Here is a 26900-nt window from a genome sequence, read left to right on the forward strand (position 1 = left end):
GAACATTTGTAACGTGTAACAGGTTCATAATAAATATAACCTTAGACAATTGACACAGCGTCATCTAGCTCTAGCCTGTATCCTTAATAATTGTTAGAAATGGTATTTTTTTTGTTAATACCTTCATAGAAAACACCTAATTCAACAAACACAATCATACTCTTATAAACAAATGTATGTGAGGAATTGGACCCAATACCATTGGAAATCTTTAGGTCACACGCATCAGCATATCACTTTACTGATATGCTGATGCGAAAAATTGATTAGGAATCTCCTAAAATTGCGTTCATGCCTGTTTACCTTATTTATGACTAACATGAACCAACTATGTACATAATCGGCTCATGTTGGTCATAACTTTATATGACCATTTCTCAACATGCGACACATCGAACGTTAAATCGTATACCTATAAATTAGATAATAACTGTATGTATATACGCAAAATTCGTATTTTGTTTAGGTTCTAAATATCTGTAGCTTCCATACTAATAATTGTGGTCAAGTTAAGGACATTAAAACGTGTCTTTGTACGACAGGTAAAACGCCGTGTTGTTCCAAGTTACGGAATACTTAACTGACTCACCGTGTGGGCATTCGAGGTGCGATGTCTTGCATATTAATATAGTTCCCAAAACACAGCCGACAGTCGGCAGCGTCTGCGTTATTTCTGTAAGCAAATGTGCCAGCCCCGGTCTATTCCGGGCCAGACTACGGCGTCGGCGCTCACTTGATACCGGACCAAATCTAACAGCAACCTACATATATGCCAAAAAAGTCGCCTTTGATCTTGTGAGTCAAACACTACAAAGTCACTATATTATATTATATTTTACATTTATTATATTTGGGGTGTATTGTATTAAAAACTCATTTAGTTTTCCTAATCTTATTATATGCAGTATTGTTATTATCTCAATGAAATTATTTTTAAATCAATACACATTAATTCGTGATAATAGAGTGAGTATAGTTTTGTTTTGACATGATAGTTTTAAATAAGAAGTGTAGGTATATATTCATATTGAATTACGAGTATATTACAAAGTTTTAAGAGAAATTGTCATGAAAAACGTTATCAAGGAATTAACTCTGAAAATATGTAACGAATATTATGGCAGGTATATGTATCTTACTATCCACAATCAATCACTCCCAACATTTCTTAGTAAAAATAGAAAATAAAGAAATGACAAACGAATTAAATGAAAATAGTATAATTATACCTTTGGAAAATTTGTTGACAGATTAAAACTTGAAAATATCACTTGCGTATGGTGAACTAGTATTCTCTTTATAATTTCTGCCAATACTGGTCACTATTCAGAAATTATGATAAGAACTTGTTGATTTTTATTACATTCCTAGATCTTTTCTACTACTTTCTTTACGTCACGTAGTTCCGTGTTGACAACAACGTCTTACGTTTTCCAGATGATCATCATTATTAAGTAGATACCAAACATATCTGTTTGATATCAAGTTTTGAGTCAAATGATAATACCTAATCTATGATAAATATTTCATGACTATGAAAAGATGTAATAAATAAGGAAAATTAAATAGAAATATAAAATATGACATTGTGTTGAAAAAGTTATTTAAATATATATTTGCCTAATCAATGATTGAACTTTACGAGTAATACCTATTTCATAGATAGAAATAGATATAAACATTTTCATACTTTTCTTTATTTCTTTTTTACTTCTCTTCTATTCTCTATCTTAATAATCAACGATCTTACCTACGTCAAAAAATTACCTAATTAAAAAATAAATATATATTTTTTTTAATAACTAAATATATACTCACCAAGAAAATAATCATAGTTAAGTTCGAAGATCCCAATAAATATTATACAGTTTTATTTTCTTTTAATTAGGCTATTATAAAATATATATGAATTTTCTTTATTTTTGTTAAGATAATAATTATATGCAAGTTGGACTATAAATAAAATTATTTATTATATAATAATAATTGTTTATAATACAGTTCGTATTCAAGTCATATCGACCATCTGTAAAATTTTTATAGGAGGTTAAACTGTTACATTTAATAATGTAACAGTTTAACCTCCAACGGAACAATCCCCATTACACCTTCTCCCCTACCAGTTTATAGATATTATTCAAAAAGCAAAACGATGGAAATTCCATGAACAAACAATTTTCTTCCTCTTTAATTTCGATATCTTGATCACAATAATATATGAGAGTATATAAATGATTGGCTATACGGATGCTGCTCTTGAACCAATTGAATGATTGGCTATAGTGCTGCTAATCAATTAGCACAGCAGTGCTTACGTGCGCACAACTGCGGTAAATATGTGTATGCTTCAGCAATATTTTAGTGGAGAAACTTGTCTTACTTCATATAACCTAGATTTCTCGTTATATTTTAGTTACTTGCGAAAAAATTATATAATATTTACTGAGACTGTCTTTCGATCCGAATCTTACACAATACGTAGGCATGATAGATTATGTGAGCTTTGGCTTCCCTTCCCATCCCTAAAAGGCTCATGTGATGCCTGATGATGTTGTTGAGTTCCGTAGTCACCTCGAAGAAAAGGTTAAGCTGGCATCCTAAAACTAAAGTAACTCGGTGTGCTCAATAGAGCCAAGCGGTACTTCACTGCGGACCAGAGACTCCTCTTATATAAGTCTCAAGTTTGGCCGCACATGGAGTACTGTTCTCATCTTTGGGCAGGAGCACCTGGATACCAGCTCGGTCCTTTTGACTCGGTTCAGAGACGTGATATGAGAATTGTCAATGATCCCAATCTCTCTGACGGTATCGAGCCACTTAGTTTGAGGCGAGACTTCGCTTCGCTTTGTGTGTTCTACCAATTATACGACGGACTGTGTTCTGAGGAATTGTTCGACATGATGCCTACGGCCACCTTTTACCATCACACCGCTCGCCATCGACAGGGAATTCATTCCCACACGCTGGCACCTAAGTGGTCTCGGATAGTGCGGTTTCAGAGGAGTTTCCTCCCGCGTACACTTAGATTGTGGAATGAATTTCCTGCCGAGGTTTTCTCACGAGACTACAGCATGGGGTTTTTCAAGAAGGGTATATTAAGATTTCTTAAGTCTCGGCAACACGCACGTGACACTCCTGGTGCTTCAGGCATCCATAGGCTACGGTAACTATTTACCATCAGATGGGCCGTATGCTTGTTTACCACCATAGTAGTATAAAAAAAATGGGATTAATGGATACCGTCTGTATGATGATGTTACTTTACATTCTGAATCAGGCATTTAAAAATTACTTAATAATAGATCAGTAACTATTATATAACAAAATCATATCGAATAACCTACTTACTTTTTATTTTTTTATTACTACTTTACTATTTTATTTTAAACATTGAAATGTGGTTTATTCTTAATTCCTAAAAAAAATACTTACAATAGTTAGTTGGTCGCATAATGGACCCAGTGCTTCTGGACGTGGACGCAGATTTATGAAGTAAGTGTATCTGTATATTATAAGTTACTAACATAGTTTTGTAAGTTGTTTACTAACACAATATGGATGTAATCTGAAATAAAATAAATAAAAAAATAAAATAATAATTAAATCGAAAAACTTTTAAGTGCTGTAATGATTACCTACTATAATTTTCGATATGGCATAGCGAGCTCGGGATTTCCAACCGGACCAATTGATGCGAGAAACATAAAATATCAAAACATATTTCGACTTCAACCTTTTTTTATAAATAGATGATGAATTGCAGTTCAGTAAAATTGTTGAAGTGATATACTATATTACATATATATATAGCGCGTTTACCGCTAAAAAGAATCCATTTATCGTATCTCCTCAGTTTCAAGTCACTCTCCTTGAGGTGAAGCCAAATCTCGAGGTCCTTGGCGTTGATATATCCAGTGACGTTCAGTTTTGCGGTCATTTGGAGGACAAGGCTAAAATAGCCTCAAAAAAGCTTGGTGTGCTCAGTAGAGTGAGACGGTATATCATGGCGGCCCATCGCTTGCAATTATACAAGGCGCAGATCCGGCCGCATATGGAATACTGTTCTCATCTCTGGGCGGGAGCACCACAATACCAGCTACTTCCATTTGACCGCATTCAGAACCGAGCAGCCAGAATCATTGGTAATCAACGCCTGTGTGACAGACTCGACCGAGCTTTTCGGCTTTGCGGCGAGATATTGCATCTCAGTGCATTTTCTACCGCATATTTCACGGGGAGTGGTCTGAGGAATTGTTCGGATTAATACCAGCTGCTGAGTTTCACCACCGTACCACCCGCCAGAAACTGAAATACCATCCTGATCATCTGGATAAATGGCGGTCTTCCACAGTGCGGTTTTCTAGAAACTTTTTGCCACGCACAACCACATTGTGGAATCACCTTCCAGCAATGGTATTTCCGAACCGATACGATATTGAAACCTTCAAGAAAAGAGCTTATTCCTTTTTAAAAGGCCGACAAGGTACTTGCAATTCCCCTGGTGTTGCGAGTGCTCATGGGCGGCGGTAATCACTTACCATCAGGTGAGCCGCATGCGCGTGTTATAAAAAAAATATATATATTATTAAATTTTATTTAAAATATATATATTATTAAGTTTAGTTGTTAAAGATTATCGAAAGATTTGATCTTAGAAAATTATATCACGTAATTTCGATTTAACTTTTCCTTTTATTATATTACTCACTGTACTTTAATGCCAATAAATTCTTTAATGTTAAAACAAAGAATATATGATATTATTAATAATTATATAGGTATTGTTGTATTTGTTATTCATATTCGCGATAATATATAATCTATATAAGAAATATGCGTATAGATTACGCATTTCTAATATAGATTATATATTATATACTTACAAAAATATTAATATATATATACATATATATAATACCTATAATGAAATCTATACCTACTGCCATACATATATTCGAGTAATGTGCTCACGGTTTCACCCGCATGAAATTTGTAGTCTGTAGATATTATTTTGATGTATAACCTATATTACGGTATAGTTTCTACAAAATTCATTCACTACAATAAATAGTATTTGCGTGAAAGAGTAACAAACATCTATCCATACTCACAAATTTTATAAAAATTTTACGCATTAAAAAATAATAATAAAACTAAATTTTTGTTTCCGTCTTATCTCACTCTTCCACTGAAATACAGCACAAGTATATAGTAATCTTTATTAATACTTCAAAGTATTGGCTATAATAAAACTTTAAACAACGCAATATATAATATATTATAACGTAATAAGCTTTGAATAGAATGGCGTCTTAAAAATTTAAATATTTTTTTATGTAATTGCAATGGTAATTAAAACGACCGACCACCTGATACATACCTACATGCATATATATATGAACAGTTCCCTGTATACATAAACAGTACTTACACCATGTAATAAGACTCATATGTTGCCATTCCGGAAGTCACTATATATTTGTCACCCAATTAGCCTTTGCAAGATTTATCCTATTCCGATGCCATTTTCATCCGCAAACAATAGTACTATATGGTTCGAAAATGTTGATTCCTGTGTATCAATACTTGCTATAGTTGTATGTTTCTTTGAACTACTTTTTTGATTGAAGACAGGTGTTCCTTTCTTTCGAAGTTATAAATGTCACGCCTTTTATCCCATAATTTCAATGCCTAATCTCAACCTAATACAGCTTGCAACCAAAGGCGGCATTTGAATTAAGTGACTGAGTCTTTTACGGGTACAAAAATGTAAGGTAAGTGCACGGGTAAGAGAGGAGAGGGGTCATATGTACAACAGTAGAAAAATAAACTGTGATGACAAATGAGTTTATTTTACCCGACTATGCCGAAGTTAAAATTAATAATATGTTAAATATGAGTAATACTAATGTCCATTTTATATGATAAATCAAATATGAAACAAGATACATTATTCATATATTCATTTCACATTTCCACGTGAGTTATACTCAACATTTACAGATCCATGTCTTTACATTTCAATATTACAATAAGTAGATATTCTATTGGTATCATTCAAAACTTTAATATCTTATGATAGGAGCTTTGGTTTCTATACTTATTATATAAAAATTTCTTCTTGATAATATAGATGACCTGTGCTCTATCCTATGAGCAATCGTTTCATGTACTATTAGTATCTATATGATGTTAGATAATTATAATTGTAATGTAATCATAACATCTTTATTACATCTAATGTTCTTTGTTCTGATAATCTATACTAATATTATAAAGAGCAAAGATTTCATTCTTTATAATGAATAAAATTTGAATAACGAACAAACACTTAAACAAATTTAAAAATTCTTTCTTATATCAGGACTTGACGTAAAGGGTATACCAAACCATGTGGAGTAATCATGAAACTGAACTGCTTTCACCAAGAAACAAAGTGAAATAATGAAATAAATATTAAACAAATTATCTAATTGAGACGATAAAATAACAATAACTCAGCCAATTTACATAGCGCCATCTAGTCCTGGACTAAGCTTGTGTTAAGAGTGCTAGATAGATAATTCATAGAAACACTTATTTTTTTTATAAATCTATATTCTAATGTACATAAAAAATATCCAGACAATAACAATCATACTCTAGAAAACTAATGTGCAACTGTGCGAGGAACCGAACCAGCGAGACTATCAAATTAAAAAAAATATATTTTAATTATCCTGAAGAAAGTTGTTCAGTTTTATGAATACTAATACTGGCTTTACGGCTTCATATATAAACCTATAGATATATACATTATAAGTAACATAGCCTGTATGTCATTAAACTCGGTTCAACTCGGCACGCTAGATATACGATCTAATATTTTGAGTTAACATTACAATATATTTTTAATCAATATTTATTAAATGCGCAGTAAAGTAACTTCAGAAGTTTCATAAGAATAGCTTTAATTAACTAATTTCAGATATCTACGCAGTCGAAGTAATAAAATTTTTGAAACATGATTGGAGATAGAAGTCGAGTCACAATGAACAGATTTATGTAACTCTAACACCAATATATACAATAAAAATGTAAAAAATTTAACATGATTGTTAACATTGGACCCTAAAGTTATTTATTTTATTCTGTATTGACAACATACAAGTATACTACATAAGTCTACGAGACGTTACGATGTAGAACTGTTTTACTATAACTCTCGGAGTTAACGCATAGTCAGAATTTGTTTACAATTATATTATTAAAACTATAAATAAATTAATATCATTAAGTGCTCCGCGGAATTATTAACGCAGATGTACACTATATACGTATATAAAGAGAAATACATACGTAATAAAAAAAACATAGGACTTTCTTATAATCACGAATAATATATATCAAATTTACAAAACAAAATGTGGGTCATGACTTACAAAGAACTATAGGGAGACGTTGTCGATTTCAGGAGAAAACTGAATAAATTCTTGTATAAGTGAGTTGTATTCTTGTGATTAATACACATAGAATTATTACTAATAACATGTAAACCAGTATATATGATTCATTTACTTACTTTAATATTCTCAGACTGCGAGATTTCGATACAAATGCTCCTAATATTTTAGAACACATACATTATTGCATTGTGATAAGTGACAAATATTTTACCACTAATGTAAACGGACATTATTTACGATTCCAAAACACCTAAGTACTTAATTCTACGGTTATTGCTCATCGCCTGAAGTCGACTTTATGTGCATTTACAATTTATGTTGTATTAAGTAAGAAAATGGACACCAACAATTAAAGTTGACTATTTACACATAATTTGAGATTTTTTACCCCTACCACAACCAGAACTCACGTGACTGCAGTTGCATTACTAAGCGAATCCTTAGTACTTAGTACTGTATGTGTCAATGTATTTCGAGCAATACAGAAATTTTCTTTCTTTCTTGTGTGTATAAAATCTGTCATCAGCAATACTTAACCTAATTTACCTTAGGACCTTTATATATCGACCTATATAATATACAACAAGCATGCAGTTGATATTTAGGCATCAAATAACTAGTAGTCTCAAAAAAGACCTACTGATGTGATACTGATTTTATTAAAAGAAAAATAAATACATCAATTTAATCGTAGGTGTCCATTTTCATTCAAAATCAGATTAATTCGATCTAACCAATACCTACACGTATACACTACAAGCATACATTTAATGTAGGCCTAATGTAATGTAAATATTATATATATAACTCACTACTTGGTTATGGCCTAATAATTAATCAACACGTGGACAGCTAATGCACTTGAACTGCATGTGAAGACTGGATTTAAACAGCATATCTTCTTTACAATGCTCTCGATCTGGAAAGTGAAATCATTAATCTTATTAATTTACATCTTACATACATATTTAGGTACGATTTTAACCAAGTAAATGATAATTTAGCAATAAATATTTATTCTATCTTGTAAATGAATATTTCATGTCAAAATCAAATAGCGCATATTCAATTATTTTTTATAAATGAAATATTTAGTATATACTAATATTGTTTACTTTAAATTTAAATTAAAAAAATAGTAGATATAGATAATTTGAAGCCTTATTTGAAACTAGAAAATAAATACATTATTCCACAGAGAAATACAATAGATTACAGCATTATACCAAGGTAAAGAAAATTCACATTTATAAATGTGTACCAAGAATGTCTGTTATTATATTTAAAAAAATCACAAGTATTCTTTATAGTTATAAAAAATATTTTAGGAAAATAGAGACGAACTGTCTTTATCTTCCTTTTTAATTAACATTTTGCGTAATAGACAATAATACCTTCAAGCTTTGTTTAAAAATGTCAATGCGCCCAATCATGAGTGATTACGAGTATATACCGTGTCTTTTCACTATCTTTTAAGGAAATATAGCTATAGATTTTATTTTCCAAAGACATGTTTAGGATTCATAAATTATCAATAACTCTATAACTGTCTTTGTTCAATAGATCTGACTATTTTCGCCACGCCATTTACGTTCGCCATTTTGCAATAATAATTATTGTAAAATGGTGGAACCACACGGCACCAGGTGCCCGTTACATTATATAGAGGGCCGTGTGTGACCGACCTGCGGGGGTGGGAGCGTCACGCGAGGTAGGCCCGCACCCCGCACACGAGACCGGGTGCCCGTTACATTATATAGAGGGCCGTGTGTGACCGACCTGCGGGGGTGGGAGCGTCACGCGAGGTAGGCCCGCACCCCGCACACGAGACCGGGTGCCCGTTACATTATATAGAGGGCCGTGTGTGACCGACCAGCGGGGGTGGGAGCGTCACGCGAGGTAGGCCCGCACCCCGCACACGAGACCGGGTGCCCGTTACATTATATAGAGGGCCGTGTGTGACCGACCTGCGGGGGAGGGAGCGTCCCGCGAGGTAGGCCCGCACCCCGCACACGAGACCGAGTGCCCGTTACATTATATAGAGGGCCGTGTGTGACCGACCTACGGGGGCGGGAGCGTCACGCGAGGTAGGCCCGTACCCCGCACACGAGACCGAGTGCCCGTTACATTATATAGAGGGCCGTGTGTGACCGACCTGCGGGGGCGGGAGCGTCACGCGAGGTAGGCCCGCACCCCGCACACGAGACCGGGTGCCCGTTACATTATATAGAGGGCCGTGTGTGACCGACCTGCGGGGGCGGGAGCGTCACGCGAGGTAGGCCCGCACCCCGCACACGAGACCGGGTGCCCGTTACATTATATAGAGGGCCGTGTGTGACCGACCTGCGGGGGTGGGAGCGTCACGCGAGGTAGGCCCGCACCCCGCACACGAGACCGGGTGCCCGTTACATTATATAGAGGGCCGTGTGTGACCGACCTGCGGGGGTGGGAGCGTGTGTGCACCCCGCACACGAGACCGGGTGCCCGTTACATTATATAGAGGGCCGTGTGTGACCGACCTGCGGGGGCGGGAGCGTCACGCGAGGGCCGTGTGTAGGCCCGCACCCCGCACACGAGACCGGGTGCCCGTTACATTATATAGAGGGCCGTGTGTGACCGACCTGCGGGGGCGGGAGCGTCACGCGAGGTAGGCCCGCACCCCGCACACGAGACCGAGTGCCCGTTACATTATATAGAGGGCCGTGTGTGACCGACCTGCGGGGGCGGGAGCGTCACGCGAGGTAGGCCCGCACCCCGCACACGAGACCGAGTGCCCGTTACATTATATAGAGGGCCGTGTGTGACCGACCTGCGGGGGCGGGAGCGTCACGCGAGGTAGGCCCGCACCCCGCACACGAGACCGAGTGCCCGTTACATTATATAGAGGGCCGTGTGTGACCGACCTGCGGGGGCGGGAGCGTCACGCGAGGTAGGCCCGCACCCCGCACACGAGACCGGGTGCCCGTTACATTATATAGAGGGCCGTGTGTGGGCCGTGTGTGACCGACCTGCGGGGGCGGGAGCGTCACGCGAGGTAGGCCCGCACCCCGCACACGAGACCGGGTGCCCGTTACATTATATAGAGGGCCGTGTGTGACCGACCTGCGGGGGTGGGAGCGTCACGCGAGGTAGGCCCGCACGAGCGCCCGCACGGCGGCGCGGCACAGAGGACAGGCCGCCAGCGCCGCCCCGCACCCCGCACACGACACCAGGTGCCCGCACGGCAGGAACACCACGCTCACCTGACGACAACATTCACCTTCTTAGACCGATCCATGCGAGAGCAATATAATACAATAGAAAAGTATTCATTAAACTACTCCCCGAGGGGGGCGCCAGCATAAACCGTTAACGCAGGCAGTTAGTTACGTTTTGAACAGTCATTACTTATTTCTTTAATGTACTACCCATTCGGAAAGTTTCCTCATCACAAGAATGAGCAATTTGCTTGTGGCTCTTTGGAAAGACGGGAATTGTTAACAATGGGGACTAGAACCCCATTTTTAGCAATGTACCACGTCCGGTCGACTACTACGCGGTTCCCATTGGAAATCGTTATGATACAGTTTTGGCAATTTTGTCACGATACACTAACTGATGTGACCTCATTTTCATCTTATCCTCCACCGGTACCGGCCAGCGTAAACCGTTAGCATTAGTGTATGCAACATTACATTATCATCCATTAAAAAATCCGTGCAAGAGGGGAAAGGGGGATTTTTAGTAATAAGGGCTATAATCCTACTGCTAGCAATATACCATGTCAGGTCGACTACCACTTGGTGACCTCTGAAAACCGTCGTGATAAATTTCTGGTGAATTTGTCACGATGGGCTAAATGTCCTGACCTCATGCTCATCTTATTATTCTCCACTGGTGGCCCGCCAGCATAAACCATTAGTGCAGATGGGTGCACCATTCCATTGTCCATTAAAAAATTTTACTTTATTTTTTGGACACCACTAGGGGTTCGAACCTCAGTTCAAGCCATCATTTGAATTCATAGTGATAAAATGTTGAGTTCTAATGTCAACTTACCTCATTATCCATACACACTTTACACAATCTTGCTTCTTTTAATTGCCTATTTTCTTCTTCCAAAGACTTTGTTTTGTTTTCTGGTACAGGGGTCGTTGTTATTTCTTTGTTAGCTTTTTGTTCTGTTTTTTCATTCAAAATGTTGTTAGCCGAGTCGGTAAATACATTATTACTGGAATCTGACTCTTCTTGTCGAGTAGGCCTAGCTCTATTATCCACTGGAGGTCTATTATCCACTGGAGGTCTGTTATCAACTGGGGGTCTGTTATCCATCGGCGAAGCAGATCTTGTAGCACTAGTAGAGGAGTCTCGACTTGAAGGCCGACCATCCCACTGTGTTGGTATTATACTGTAAAATGCAGAAACATATTTTATTACTTATACTTGATATTTTTTATTCAACGTAAAATTTGCGCCAACGCAAATTTATTCATCCTGCAGTAATAAAATTATTCTATTTCAAAAAGTAATGAAGTGAATAAAGTTGTTATGTAAAATCCCACATGACAAAATTGGTTCCACCCGAGTTTATCATGTGGGATTTTACCTAACGACTTTAATTTTATACGGCCGTGTTGGTCTAGAGTAGTGAGACACACCGCCTTACTTCCGATGGTCGTTGGTTCAATTTCTCGCACGTGACCTTTATTCATGAGAATCTTGTTTGTATTAATCTGGATGTCTATGTATATTAGTTATATTCACAAGAAAAAAAGTATTTTGTTAGCTTAAGTATGGCGCTTTGAGAATTGTCCTGCGTTATTATCATTATGGAGTCAAGTATCTGATCGAGTAGGCCTGAAGATGAATCTGCTGAAGGCTAAGTGGATGGGTCCCTCAAACACGATATCGGTTTCAATTCAGGGAACCACTTTAGAACACATGGAAGAGTACATCTATCTAGGCTAAAAAATCCGGCTAGATGTAGAGTCCTTGGATGCAGAGTTGGATAGGCGAATTCAACTAGGATGGGGTGCTTTTGGTAAACTCAAAGGTGTTTTTAAATCTAAGAATCCGCAAACATTGAAAACAAGACTGTACAACCAATGCGTTCTACCAGTAATAACATACGCTTGCGAAACGTTGACGCTAAACGCCGAAAGTATCAAAAAGCTACAAGTCACCCAAATAGCAATAGAGCGATCCATGTTCGGTATCTCCCTTCGAAACAGACTACGGAACACTGAGATCAGAAGACACACTGGAGTTACCGACATCATCCAAAGAATCGCGCAGCTAAAGTGGCGTTGGGCTGGTCATGTATGTCGAAGTAATGACGACAGATGGACATACAGATCCCTAATGCGGCGACCTAGGATGGGAAGCACAAGCGTAGGCAGACCAACCGCCAGATGGTCTGACGACATCATAAAGACGGCAGGGCCGACCTGGGCAAGATGCGCCACAGATAGAACTAAGTGGAAAACTATGCAAGAGGCATACATCCAGCTGTGGACTACTTTATGCTGAAAGAAAAGAGAAGAGAAAGAGAGAGATTATCATTATTATTATATTTTTATTTCTTACTTTGACATAGGGGCAAACTCCCTAAGCGTCTCAGCGAGTATGTCTCGCGCGAACCGTTGGCTCTGCGGAGAAACGCTCCAAGCCTCTTCATTTAGCTGCTCATCTAGTACGGCGTCAATCAACCCCTCCGATGAATTGAATGGAAGTCCTGCAATTGAATGAATGAATGAATGAATTTGAATTTAAAATGAATCTGTATTATTGTAAACATGTAGATGAAAAGAATACGAACTGAGTATCTTTTCAGTTCTTCTCATCTCGTAATCATTCCGAACTGACGGTAGATTTGACATATCATAAGAGTCTACAAGAATAAATATATTTTGAATATTTTTTAATATTGAATTCACCATCTAAATGTGTTATTTACTATATGATTACTACCCCACACCTGCAAGTACATGCATATGTTAGTATGATTGTTTGTATCGATCTGGGTGTTATCTGTCTGATTGGAAAAGATGTATTTATATCAGTCGTTTAAATAACACACGCTCTCCTTAGCTTGGAACTAGATGTTATTAAGATCTTATTATATGTTATTGTCTGAGAAAATAGTCTTTTTCTATTTGTTTATTCTAAATTTTACCTGTAGCCCGCAGACGACGAGTCACAGCTCGCCGCACCCGCGCCGCGTCTAATCCAGCGCTCAGCGCTGCCATCGCTGCACTGCTTTCCATACACTCTTCTACCTGTACATACCATAACATAAAAAGACCTTTATTCAAATAAACTTAATATATCCATTTTTAATAGTCATAATATTTTTTTATTCTACCGCTCATTTGGAAAGTATACTCATCACAAGAAGACGAACAATAAGCGTGCGTGTTGCTCTTTTAAATAATTATTATTGAGCATTACATATTTAAGATTTTGAGTGAACACGAGCTACTAATTAGTCGCGGGTTTAATTCCTCTCAAGGTGTAATCATCTATTCATGAGTATAGTTGTTCATGATTGTATTTATGAGTACAAATGTTTGTATTGGTTTAAGTATTTATATCAGTTGTCTATGACTTATAACACAAGTTCCGTTTAGCTTGGGATTAGATGGCTTTATGTGTATAGTCCAGGATGATTATTATTATTATTATTAAAGTTAATAAACCAAAATAAGAGAATATATCTTTGCTTATCTGGTGTGTAGACAAAATACTGACCTGATTTTCAGTAATAGGGAAGGTGACACCAGAAGTTCTTCTTCTTGCAGTTAAACCACTATCAGCAGATACCTGCAAATAACAAATATTTATATGTCACAAAATAAAACAAATTACGTCTTAACTAAAAAAAAATGCAAAACAGTTACTGTTTAAATTTGAATCGACAGTATTTAATCAAAATTTTAGGAATAAGTTTAAAAACACTAATATTATCTTTTAGTTTTAGTGCTTTTTTGTAGATTGTTTCATATTAAAGTCATTTCTGATAATCTTTTCATATCGCCTAACAGGATTTTAAGCCAGCTTCATTTGTTTTACTTATTCTAAAGAAAATATCTTACACTACTAGTAAAACTAATACAACAATCATTAAAGTTCACTATCTATATTAGGTATAATAACTAATTTAGTATACTTTTTATGACTAACGTTCAAAATACATAAAAACATATAACAAAGATCTTTAATGTGCCGGTATACTTGATTATTATTTTAAAAGAGTTTATATAGGGATAATACAGACAAAGAACACAATGGAAGGAATAAGAATAAGAATAGAAATCATTTATTCAAATAAAGTTCAATTAAGCAATTTTGAATTTACCGCTCATTCGAAAAGCTCTCTCATCACAAGAACGAACAAGAAACTTGCGTGTAACTTTACATTTCAAATTCGAAACGTGCGAATACAAATCACCAACTAGCACTACTTTATTGGCGTCAGATATGAAATACACAATAGGATTAAAACAGTCGTAGTGATTAGAGCAGACCCCGAAAGACACAAACGACCAGAAGGATAATACCAGAACCCTGGGACCACCTTGGAATAGAGTTGCATCGGATAGAGTACAATTCAGCGAACTGGAGGAGGTGTACGCCAAAAGGCCTGGACCCTAGCAAATAAATCAAGACAGCTCATAGATAAAACTAAAACAACTACAAATGTTATAGAATATAACCTAACTTTGGAATGAAGGCTTTATTACTTAATTAATGTAAATATATCAGAATATTACAAATATTGTAATTACTGGTAATACTCACAGTTCGCTGTATGGAGGTACGGTTAACACAGGAGTCGACAAATTCCTGCCCCTTTAGCAGCAGCACATATCCGCAATGTGGAAACCAGTGTGCATGCTCAGACCATGGAGAATCTCCGGCCTCCCACATGCCGAGCCCACCGTCGCAGTAGAAACAGCGTACCTATTATATATAATAATGTTAAGGGCACTGATATCAAGGTAAGATCGACAAAATTGTGGTAATTTTTTTTTATGTCACTGTCACTTTTATGAATAAGCTGACGACTGACCTGGTTGTAAGTGATAAACGTCATATATTCATGCAAAGCATCACCCACAGACATAAGATTACCATGCGTTGCCATTCTGGAGGTTTAAGATTATGTCACGCCTTGGTAACCTGTAATGTCACTGTCTTACTCACTCTCAACTGTCTGCTAACTTCCTTTCTGATAAGTCTACCTCTGTGAATAGATTTTATACAATGACATGTATGTTTGTATTGTTAATTTATTATAAGTAAATTATAAATAAATAAACATAAAGTATTAGACGCCGACGCAAAACATGTATAAACAACAATAATACATCATTATATAGTATAAAATAAAGTCACTGTCTCTGTCTGTCCATCCCTATGTATGCTTAAATCTTTAAAACTACGCAACGGATTTTTAAGCGTTTTTTTAATAGAGTGATTCTAGGGGAAGGTTTATATATATATATAATACATGTACACCCGGGCGAAGTCGGGGCGAGTAGCTAGTAATATATAAAATAACAGACTATATTACCTGATCACCAGTGCCAGTGTAGAAGAATCCGGCCTCAGCTAGCGTCATAGGCACTTGCGTGCGGTCCGACGGCCAGCGGTCGAAGGTAGCGAGGCGAGCCGCCAACGAAGCCCGAGCCGGGTGCCGCGCACCACCGCCAACTACGCCCAGCGACCTCCACGTGCCACCCGCCTCCAGCAGACGAGCGTTATGCTCAGCGCCGGTGCTGAAGACAACCACAGCGTATATAATCTTTGCGTAATCTGTGCATAATCATAATATTTAGGAAGAGTGGTCACATCCTAATACATGTTTGAATAAACTTAAATGGATAAGGTTCACATACTTTGTGTATCGTATTTTGTGCTGTGAAATAAACTATTTGTATTTGTATTGTATAATCTAGTTTTTGCATAATATTGTTTGTAAGAATTTGTTTTGAGCGATAAGGCCGCCTTTTATTAACATATTTTTATATTATTTTTTTTGTAAATTATATAGTATTTGTTTATTTTATGCACAATAAAGAGTAATAATATTATCTTTCCTACATATAATAAATTCGTATAATCATGACGAGACAAACGCTGTTTGTGTCTTAAACTTTCACGTGAAAATGGCTGGAGGAATTAGGAAGAACTTTTCATAGAAAATATTGTTTCTAAATGCCACCTACTGTTGTATTAATTAGTTTATAAATATAAATAACTAATAGATGGCGTCATACAATTATCATGATATTCATTTATTGTTGTCGTTGAGCCAATAGATGGCGTCTGTAAATGGACATAAATGTTAGGGGTACTATTAGCCCAAGAGCCCACGACTGCCAGACATACGTCATTTTAATAAACGTGAAAGTTCTTGTATGTGTGTCCCCAACACAGGTAAGAACGATCCCCAAATATGAAACCTGGATCGTGGTTCCTTTGGCAGGTACCAGGTAACAAAGGTGTAAAAAAATTCATATCAAATTCGTTATTTTAAGAAACTCCATATTTTCATATATTGTTCGTAGCACTATTATAACTTGCGCTGCTCATTGCCAGACACGTAGTGTGGTTCCAACCCCCCGCCGGACCCCCCTAAACTATACTATTGTTAGAGCAATATGTGAAAAAATGGAGCATCTTAAAATAACGAATTTGATATGAAATTGTATACACCGTTGTTACCCAATATACGGTTTCAATGAGTCTGGTAGGATAAGGAACCAAGAAAACTGTCTGGCAATTTAGGAAACTCAGTTTGAGAGAACTCTCAATAATATATATAAATTTCAGGTTTATTAAAATGACGTAAGTTTATTTATAAAATAGTATAGTTTGGGGGGGTCCGGCGGGGGGTTGGAACCACACTAAGGGTCTGGCAATGAGCAGAGCAAGTTATAATACTGTTACGAGCAATATGTGAAAAACTGGAGTATCTTAAAATAACGAATTTGATATGAAATTGTATACACCGTTGTTACCCAATATACGGTTTCAATGAGTTTGGTAGGATAAGGAACCAAGAAAACTGTCTGGCAATTTAGGAAACTCAGTTTAATAGTTCTCTCAATAATATATATAAAGTTCAGCTTTATTAAAATGACGTAAGTTTATTTATAAAATAGTATAGTTTATGGGGGTCCGGCGGGGGGTTGGAACCACACTAAGGGTCTGGCAATGAGCAGAGCAAGTTATAATACTGTTACGAGCAATATGTGAAAAAATGGAGCATCTTAAAATAACGAATTTGACATGAAATTGTATACACCGTTGTTACCCAATATACGGTTTCAATGAGTCTGGTAGGATAAGGAACCAAGAAAACTGTCTGGCAATTTAGGAAACTCAGTTTGAGAGAACTCCCAATAATATATATAAATTTCAGCTTTATTAAAATGACGTAAGTTTATTTATAAAATAGTATAGTTTAGGGGGTCCGGCGGGGGTTGGAACCACACTAAGGGTCTGGCAACGAGCAGAGCAAGTTATAATACTGTTCCGAGCAATATGTGAAAAAATGGAGCACCTTAAAATAACGAATTTGATATGAAATTGTATACACCATTGTTACCCAATATACGGTTTCAATGAGTCTGGTAGGATAAGGAACCAAGAAAACTGTCTGGCAATTTAGGAAACTCAGTTTGAGAGAACTCTCAATAATATATATAAATTTCAGCTTTATTAAAATGACGTAAGTTTATTTCTAAAATAGTATAGTTTAGGGGGGTCCGGCGGGGGGTTGGACCCACACTACGTGTCTGGCAATGAGCAGCGCAAGTTATAATAATGCTACGAACAATATGTAAAAAAATGGAGCATCTTAAAATGACGAATTTGACATGAAATTGTATACACCGTTGTTACCCAATATACCGTTTCAATGATTCTGGTGGAATAAGGAACCAAGAAAACTGTCTGGCAATTTAGGAAACTCAGTTTGAGAGAACTCTCAATAATATATATAAATTTCAGCTTTATTAAAATGACGTAAGTTTATTTCTAAAATAGTATAGTTTATGAACCAACTAAGGGTCTGGCAACGACCAGAGCAAGTTATAATACTGTTACGAGCAATATGTGAAAATATGGAGCATCTTAAAATAACGAATTTGATATGAAATTGTATACACCGTTGTTACCCAATATACGGTTTCAATGAGTCTGGTAGGATAAGGAACCAAGAAAACTAGACAGTTTTCTTGGAACTCTCAATAATATATATAAATTTCAGCTTTATTAAAATGACGTAAGTTTATTTCTAAAATAGTATAGTTTAGGGGGGTCCGGCGGGGGGTTGGAACCACACTACGTGTCTGGCAATGAGCAGCGCAAATTATAATAATGCTACGAACAATATATGAAAATATGGAGTTTCTTAAAATAACGAATTTGATATGAATTTTTTTACACCTTTGTTACCTGGTACCTGCCAAAGGAACCACGATCCAGGTTTCATGTTTGGGGATCGTTCTTTCCTGTGTTGGGGACACACATACAAGAACTTTCAACTAAAATGACGTATGTCTGGCAGTTGGGCTCTTGCTCTATATAGATAATAATAATAGATTATAGTATGAAGTACCTGTACCAGCCAAACTAACTGGCCAATATGTATTGAGTTATGGGATGTAAAGAAATTAATGATTTACCAACAACTAAAAGATAAAAGATTATTGTCTCTTATCCAATTAAACAATAGTCATGAAATTTATATGTGAAAATTTGCAAAAAGGAGCGTATATATATTAAAACTAGCTGTCCCGGCAAACGTTGTTTTGTCTAAAATAAAAAAAAAATTTAGGGGTGGACTACCTCTAACATTTAGGAGGATGAAAAATAGATGTTGGCCTATTCTCAGACCTACTCAATACGCTCCAGAATTTCATGAGAATCGGTCAAGCCGTTTCGGAGGAGTATGGGAACGAAAACTGTGACACGAGAATTTTATATATAAGACTAGCTGTCCCGGCAAACATTGTTTTGCCTTAATATAAAAAAAAAAATTGGGTTGGACTAAAATAGATGTAAAAATTTGTTCGTCTGTAAAAATTAATTAATAAAATAACAAAAATTAATTTTAATTAATATGTGCAATTACAGAAATCTAAGATAAGTGTTACAATATACCTACTTATTTAGCTTATTCACATAATTCTAATATTGACATATATAACACATGTAATGACGTCATAATAGCCCGATACAGTATTTTACAAAGCCAAAATTAATTTTAATAAATATAATTTTTAGTAATTCTTAGAATTATTAAAGTATAATTCTAAGAATTACTAAACATTCCATGATTCTATATTCATAATGTAAATGACGTATATGCATTTCTCACGATTGAGTGTGGTTTTCCTTGGCGTCTGGTGGCGACTGTACAGGTGTTTGCGGCGGTGGCGACGCCGGTGGCGAGAAGTGGTTAACATGCCTCGCCGCCTCTAATGATTCTGCATGCTCACATCTAGGGAAGTACCTACAATCAATGCAAATGCTTTATGAATTGTCATCTATAAACAGCAAAACTAAGAATATTAAGAGGTAATTCTTTTCATTGGAATTCAAATGGATCTTTAGGATGGAAATAAATACTTTTTATTATAGATTACTTGGAACACAGTTCAATATTATTATTACTCAAGTTTTACATCCCTAGTATTATATTAAGAATTTTTAAGATCAGTCATGTATGTTCTGTTTTTACTATAATTATATCTTTCTTCTTAATAATATAATATTAGTATTGATTGGTAAACAATTTTCAATGTATCTAGATTTTGATAAGAGATTGTGAATATAAACTTCAAGTTATTAAAATTCTCAAAACTAATTTTTAAATATATATCAAAGATTACAACTTTTAATACATACTTTGTATGTAGCTGTGTGCATTATTTTAATTTATTCAGAAATATAACTAAGGAGCGTGTAAAGCCTAGGGCAAGATCAACATTTTACTTGTTTATAAATATTATATAATAACTTGTTATATTTCTGTTTTAAAATATATATATTATATATACACATAACATGTAATTTTTATTAAATGAATATTTATATGTTGCTTACATTCTGTGCACTTCAAGTGGAGGCCCAAGTGTTCCCAATCTTCTAAATGGTGCTAATTCACCACCACACCAAGCACAGCGGAGTCTGCCTTCTCCTGCATGATAGAAACCAGCACTCACTAAGGCTTCACGGGACACTGAATTATCCTGAAATAAAAATACAACCATTCTAAATAACGCTTTAATCCTCTTCTGGTAATTTTTTTGACTGGAATGTATAACTTGACTAACTATCTTGAACTAGACAAATTGGGTATCATTGAAAATACTTCAAATGTCCCCTTTGCTACAGGCTATGTGATGTCACATTCAATAATTAAGAATAAAAATATATATCTTCATGACAAAAAATTAATGATAGGATACAACTAATAATTTCCGGTGATAGTTTTCTTGTTTCATCTTTCCGAGTGTGATTTTTAAGTAGTTGGGTTTTAGGTAATGAACTCATTCTATATTCAGATAGACTACTTAATGGAAATTACATGGAATTAGATGGAACTTAAAACCAATCATATAAAAAAAAATTAAAGTGTATTATCATATTGTTGTTGTATATAGTTTCAGGGAAAAAATAATATATTCCTAGAGAATATTATAGTTATATTTTTTAAAAAAACACACACACAGTTATAGCATTGTGTCAGCATCTAAATATGTAGTTGTAAGGTCAAATGTCCAAAAGCTACAACAGTACAATTGAAAATATACTTATTTGCAGTTTACTTACAACCTTGATACAATGTGAAGTTAACAAAGGTCAATATGACCTATTGATTGTCCTTTCAAGCTTATTTATATATAATTAAGAATTAAATATCTATAACAATACAATTTCAATGGAGTGTTTTAAATACAATTTCAATGGAATCTTAAACTAAAATTAAAATAGGACATAGTTTATACCCAAATAATTATTTATTATGTACTGAGCAGTTAAAAAACATATGTTATTAATATTTTAATTTACTAAAGCAAAAATTATACTTCATCGCACCCAAGAAACATAAATGAAATTATGAATATATTATAATATAGTTTTATACTCATAACATTATACTCCAAATTAGCGGAATGAATAATATGAAAGTTTTGTACTTAACTGATAATTCTGTATGGATTATATAAAAATATAAGAGTGGCCTTACATTCCAATTGACAAATGATAATAGTCGCAACGCATCACTTTTGTAAACTTCGTCCTCTTCAGTCAGTCCGTAATCTTGAGATGACTCTATAGGATCCGGCTGCTGATCATTTGTAGCAGACCACGACGTTGTAGAGTCTATATTAGAGGGACACTCAGATCCTAGCACAAGGGGCACATTACCCGATTGCTGTGGATTCACTATGAACTCGCAATTAGGATCTAGCTGCCGATGACGCCACATAACCTGGTCGCCGTAATTCCACTCGGATATTTTTCCACTACAATGAAAGCACTGAACCTCTGTACCCACACCAGTGTAGTAAAAACCCGCCTTAGCTATCCTTATAGGATCTACGGGAGCTGATGTAGGCCAGTTTGTAAAAGTATTAAGCCTATTCGTCTCATAATTCATTTTACTACTATAAAATTTGAAAAGTTTTGGAAATATATTATTACCTAATATATTTATGAAGCTTGGTAGTTTTTGTAAAATTATTACTATTCTGTGAAGAGAGTTAAAAAATAGAAGAAAAACAAATTGTATGACGAACAATAAGATTAAGACTTCTAACATGACAGTGACAGCAAATTGATGACATTGACTTTCATATTCTAAATATTTCTTAATCGTCATTGCTTGCATTTTGGAATCATAAAATTACCTATCCGCAATTGTAACTCTAATTTTTGTAATGACATATATATGTAGAAAAAATAACTATTTACGTTATAACATAATATTATTATAAAATAGTGGCTCCACTCACATTAAATTATAATGAAATAATATCGAAAAAGGAAAAATTATTTTAAATCATTCCTTTTTCGATATAGGTATGCTTTTTTTAAAATCTAAAGTAATGACCGAAAATTCTGATTATTCTTTCATTAAAGTATAGTGGCGCTCTCCAATACAATAAATACAACAAGTGCTTGTTTTTGTTTTTGCTATCTGTGTACTTCTACTGGTCTATGGTGACCTTTATCCACAGAGTACTTTATTATATATATGAAATTATCTGACTTTTTGGCGGGAAGTCAAATAGAGCGGGTGTTTTAAATATTTTTCCTTTATTTTATATTTTATTTATATTCAATAATATATAAATTTGTATATATAGGTACAACTAACATAATTTGCAGTTAATTACAGTCCTAAAATGGGAAGTAAGCGCAAAAAGCGCAAAGCCGATGATAATTGCTCCCCAGAAAATTCGAGGGATGTCGACAGTCCAGATTCTGACTCCTCAATGGATGAGGATAAGTATAAAGTTTTTAAAATCGATAATTACTGTCGCCAATATCCTGAGGATGGAGGAAATTTTGAATATATAGTTATTTATGAAAGTACCGATACGAGGCCTTTAGGCGACAGAGACCTTATGTCCCTTGGCGCCTGTCTTAAGCGCCAAAGCAAGGGTATAAAACGTTTCAAGAGAATTAATAAATATAAAGTTGGAGCCATTTTTGAAAGGCCAGGTTTAGCCAACATAGCATTAAATAACACCAAAGTACAAAAAGATTTACATGTTAAAGCCACAATACCTGCAACATTAACAGAAATAACAGGGGTCATAAAAAACGTACCTATATACATGTCAAACAAAAGTATTTACAATGGTATTTCCAGCTCCAGAGACGTCGTCTCGGTGCGCCGGTTTATGCGAAGAAGTCGTGATGAAGATGGTAACACAAGTTTTCTGCCCACCCAATCAGTCGCCATTACCTTTGCCTGTCCCACACTCCCTACGAATGTCCATATCAACTCATGGTATTTCGAGGTAAGCGCTTACACCCCACCAGTAACACAATGTTTAAAGTGCCTGAGATATGGCCACATTGGTAAATTTTGCAAAAATACTCAACGTTGCTCAATATGTGGAGAAAACCATCATTTTAAAGATTGCACTAAAAATAGCACAGAAGCTGTATGTCTTCACTGTAATGGTAACCATATAGCTATCTCAGCTGAATGCCCAATTAAAAAGAAGAAAATACAAGAAAACAAAATAAAACACAAGACTGTTCCTTTCTCTAGTTTATTTAATGAAAAATCTTTTCCATCTTTAAACACTAAAACTAAACCTACTGACAATATTAACACATTATTGCAAAATGATGACTTTTTAAAACTAATCATTGCATCAGTTATTAAAATTATTTCTGTTAATAAAACAGATGACTCTCCCTTAAACTCAGAAGGCATAAAAAACATAATTTTAGATACTTTTAAGATTTCCAGTACTAACACTAATTAATAGTCTCTTTAATGGATAATATTTTAAATATTATCGAGTGGAATGCCCAGAGCTTGATAAATAATAGACTTGCTTTTAATTATTTTTTATATAAAAACAATATACATATCGCCCTTCTTTCTGAAACTTGGCTAAAGCCTTTCAAAAACTTTAATATCAAAGGTTACAATATAGAAAGATTAGACATTGGTAATAATCATAATGGTGTAGCCATTCTAATACAAAACAAATTGAATTATGACAGATTAAATACATATCACGATGATTCTTTGCAAAATATCGCTTTAAAATTATATTTGAAAAATGAAACAATTTCTTTTGTTAGTTTTTACAGCCCTACATCCGCAACGTCACGTAACTTTACACATTTACATTTAGATAACTTATTTAAATCTATCCCGTCACCTATGATAATAGCGGGTGACTTTAACGCCCACAATACCACTTGGGGTTGCTCTAGAACCGATTCTAGAGGCACTATTCTTCTTAATACTATTGAAGACAATGATCTTTGTATAATTAATAATGGTCAACCCACTACTGTAGGCTCTGATATATGGAGTCCAAGTGCTCTGGATCTTACAATTGTTTCTGCCTCTCTGTCACTCCGATGCAATTGGTCTGTACATGATAATCCTTTAGGGAGCTATCATCTTCCAACCATCACCCACCTTTTATGTAACACTGTAAATACAAATAACATTTCCATTAATCATAGTAATTTTTTTAGGCCAAATTACAATAATGTAAACTGGCTTGTATACCAAGAAACTGTTGATAATAAATTATGTAATGAATATAATTACGATCCTTCCACCCCTTTAGACTCCTATAAACAAATGTGCAATATTTTAATAGAAAGCATTAACACAGCTAATAATTGGTAAATTTTGCAAAAATACTCAACGTTGCTCAATATGTGGAGAAAACCATCATTTTAAAGATTGCACTAAAAATAGCACAGAAGCTGTATGTCTTCACTGTAATGGTAACCATATAGCTATCTCAGCTGAATGCCCAATTAAAAAGAAGAAAATACAAGAAAACAAAATAAAACACAAGACTGTTCCTTTCTCTAGTTTATTTAATGAAAAATCTTTTCCATCTTTAAACACTAAAACTAAACCTACTGACAATATTAACACATTATTGCAAAATGATGACTTTTTAAAACTAATCATTGCATCAGTTATTAAAATTATTTCTGTTAATAAAACAGATGACTCTCCCTTAAACTCAGAAGGCATAAAAAACATAATTTTAGATACTTTTAAGATTTCCAGTACTAACACTAATTAATAGTATCTCTTTAATGGATAATATTTTAAATATTATCGAGTGGAATGCCCAGAGCTTGATAAATAATAGACTTGCTTTTAATTATTTTTTATATAAAAACAATATACATATCGCCCTTCTTTCTGAAACTTGGCTAAAGCCTTTCAAAAACTTTAATATCAAAGGTTACAATATAGAAAGATTAGACATTGGTAATAATCATAATGGTGTAGCCATTCTAATACAAAACAAATTGAATTATGACAGATTAAATACATATCACGATGATTCTTTGCAAAATATCGCTTTAAAATTATATTTGAAAAATGAAACAATTTCTTTTGTTAGTTTTTACAGCCCTACATCCGCAACGTCACGTAACTTTACACATTTACATTTAGATAACTTATTTAAATCTATCCCGTCACCTATGATAATAGCGGGTGACTTTAACGCCCACAATACCACTTGGGGTTGCTCTAGAACCGATTCTAGAGGCACTATTCTTCTTAATACTATTGAAGACAATGATCTTTGTATAATTAATAATGGTCAACCCACTACTGTAGGCTCTGATATATGGAGTCCAAGTGCTCTGGATCTTACAATTGTTTCTGCCTCTCTGTCACTCCGATGCAATTGGTCTGTACATGATAATCCTTTAGGGAGCTATCATCTTCCAACCATCACCCACCTTTTATGTAACACTGTAAATACAAATAACATTTCCATTAATCATAGTAATTTTTTTAGGCCAAATTACAATAATGTAAACTGGCTTGTATACCAAGAAACTGTTGATAATAAATTATGTAATGAATATAATTACGATCCTTCCACCCCTTTAGACTCCTATAAACAAATGTGCAATATTTTAATAGAAAGCATTAACACAGCTAATAATTCACATGGAAATTTAAAACATTCTTTAGTCTGTAATCACAAGACAAGACTTTCTTTGCCATGGTGGAACAACACTTGTTCTCAAGCAATAGAATTATGTAAGAAAACTTACATAGATTTTAAAAATAATCCCAATCAAGAAAATCACATAAGATTTAAAAGACAACAGGCAATCAAAAAACTTACTCTCAAAAACGAAAGAAATGCCAGTTGGTTAAAATTCTGTGAGTCGATCAATCGGCAAACTCCTCTATCAGTTATCTGGAATAAAATGAAAAAATTTAATAAAACATTTAATAACAACTGTTCACTTATATCTTCAGACACTGATTGGATTTCTCCTTTCTTAAGTAAATTTACATCCAAACCGTCAGCCAAAAGTAGACCCAACATACAGGTATCATTAAATAATAATAACAGCTTCATTATAAACCCTTTTACTATAACAGAATTTTACAGTGCCTTAAACAGCAGACGTAACACAGCTTTCGGTCTTGACAATATCTCTTACAAAATGTTAAAGACATTATCATCCAATTCTAAAAACACTTTGTTAATGTTACTTAACTCTCTTTGGAATACTTCAGAAATACCACCCGATTGGAAAACAGATTGTCTGATTCCTATTCTTAAACCAGGCAAATTGATAAATCATTCAGACTCCTATAGACCTATAGCATTAACATCTTGTATGAGTAAACTTTTCGAACAAATGATTAAACAAAGGTTAGAATTTTATATAGAATCAAATAAGTTATTACCTTCAAAT

General features: G+C 34.9%; 2 protein-coding genes across 2 annotated transcripts; one reads left to right on the forward strand and one right to left on the reverse strand.

Moving 5' to 3' along the window:
* Window positions 1–7897: 7897 nt before the first annotated feature.
* Window positions 7898–22214, reverse strand: LOC131851126 (baculoviral IAP repeat-containing protein 7). The gene is made up of 11 exons (XM_059201558.1): window positions 21691–22214; window positions 20544–20689; window positions 19816–19950; window positions 16000–16204; window positions 15225–15386; window positions 14175–14246; window positions 13600–13702; window positions 13011–13158; window positions 11484–11832; window positions 10548–10687; window positions 7898–8364 (listed from the first exon to the last, which is right to left on the reverse strand). The coding sequence occupies exons 1-10, from the start codon at window positions 22102–22104 to the stop codon at window positions 10565–10567; spliced, it is 1857 nt and encodes a 618-aa protein (XP_059057541.1). The 5' UTR covers window positions 22105–22214; the 3' UTR covers window positions 7898–8364; window positions 10548–10564.
* Window positions 22215–22852: 638 nt separating this feature from the next.
* LOC131851011 (uncharacterized) lies at window positions 22853–23950 on the forward strand. Its single transcript, XM_059201434.1, has one exon. The coding sequence runs from the start codon at window positions 22853–22855 to the stop codon at window positions 23948–23950; it is 1098 nt and encodes a 365-aa protein (XP_059057417.1).
* Window positions 23951–26900: the final 2950 nt, after the last annotated feature.

The sequence above is a fragment of the Achroia grisella genome, unplaced genomic scaffold, assembly GCF_030625045.1.
Source record: "Achroia grisella isolate CSIRO2021 unplaced genomic scaffold, CSIRO_AGI_Agris_v1 utg780, whole genome shotgun sequence".
NCBI lineage: Eukaryota > Metazoa > Arthropoda > Insecta > Lepidoptera > Pyralidae > Achroia > Achroia grisella.

What these genes read in the sequence shown, in the direction of transcription:
- LOC131851126 (XM_059201558.1), bottom strand. Translation starts at nt 22,104, where the DNA reads ATGAATTATGAGACGAATAGGCTTAATACTTTTACAAACTGGCCTACA. An exon ending in CCACTTGAAGTGCACAGAAT is followed by an intron (nt 19,951 to 20,543) that starts GTAAGCAACATA and finishes CATTGATTGTAG; the next exon opens with GTACTTCCCTAGATGTGAGC. An exon ending in AAGGAAAACCACACTCAATC is followed by an intron (nt 16,205 to 19,815) that starts GTGAGAAATGCA and finishes GGTTGTCTTCAG; the next exon opens with CACCGGCGCTGAGCATAACG.
- LOC131851011 (XM_059201434.1), top strand. Translation starts at nt 22,853, where the DNA reads ATGGGAAGTAAGCGCAAAAAGCGCAAAGCCGATGATAATTGCTCCCCA.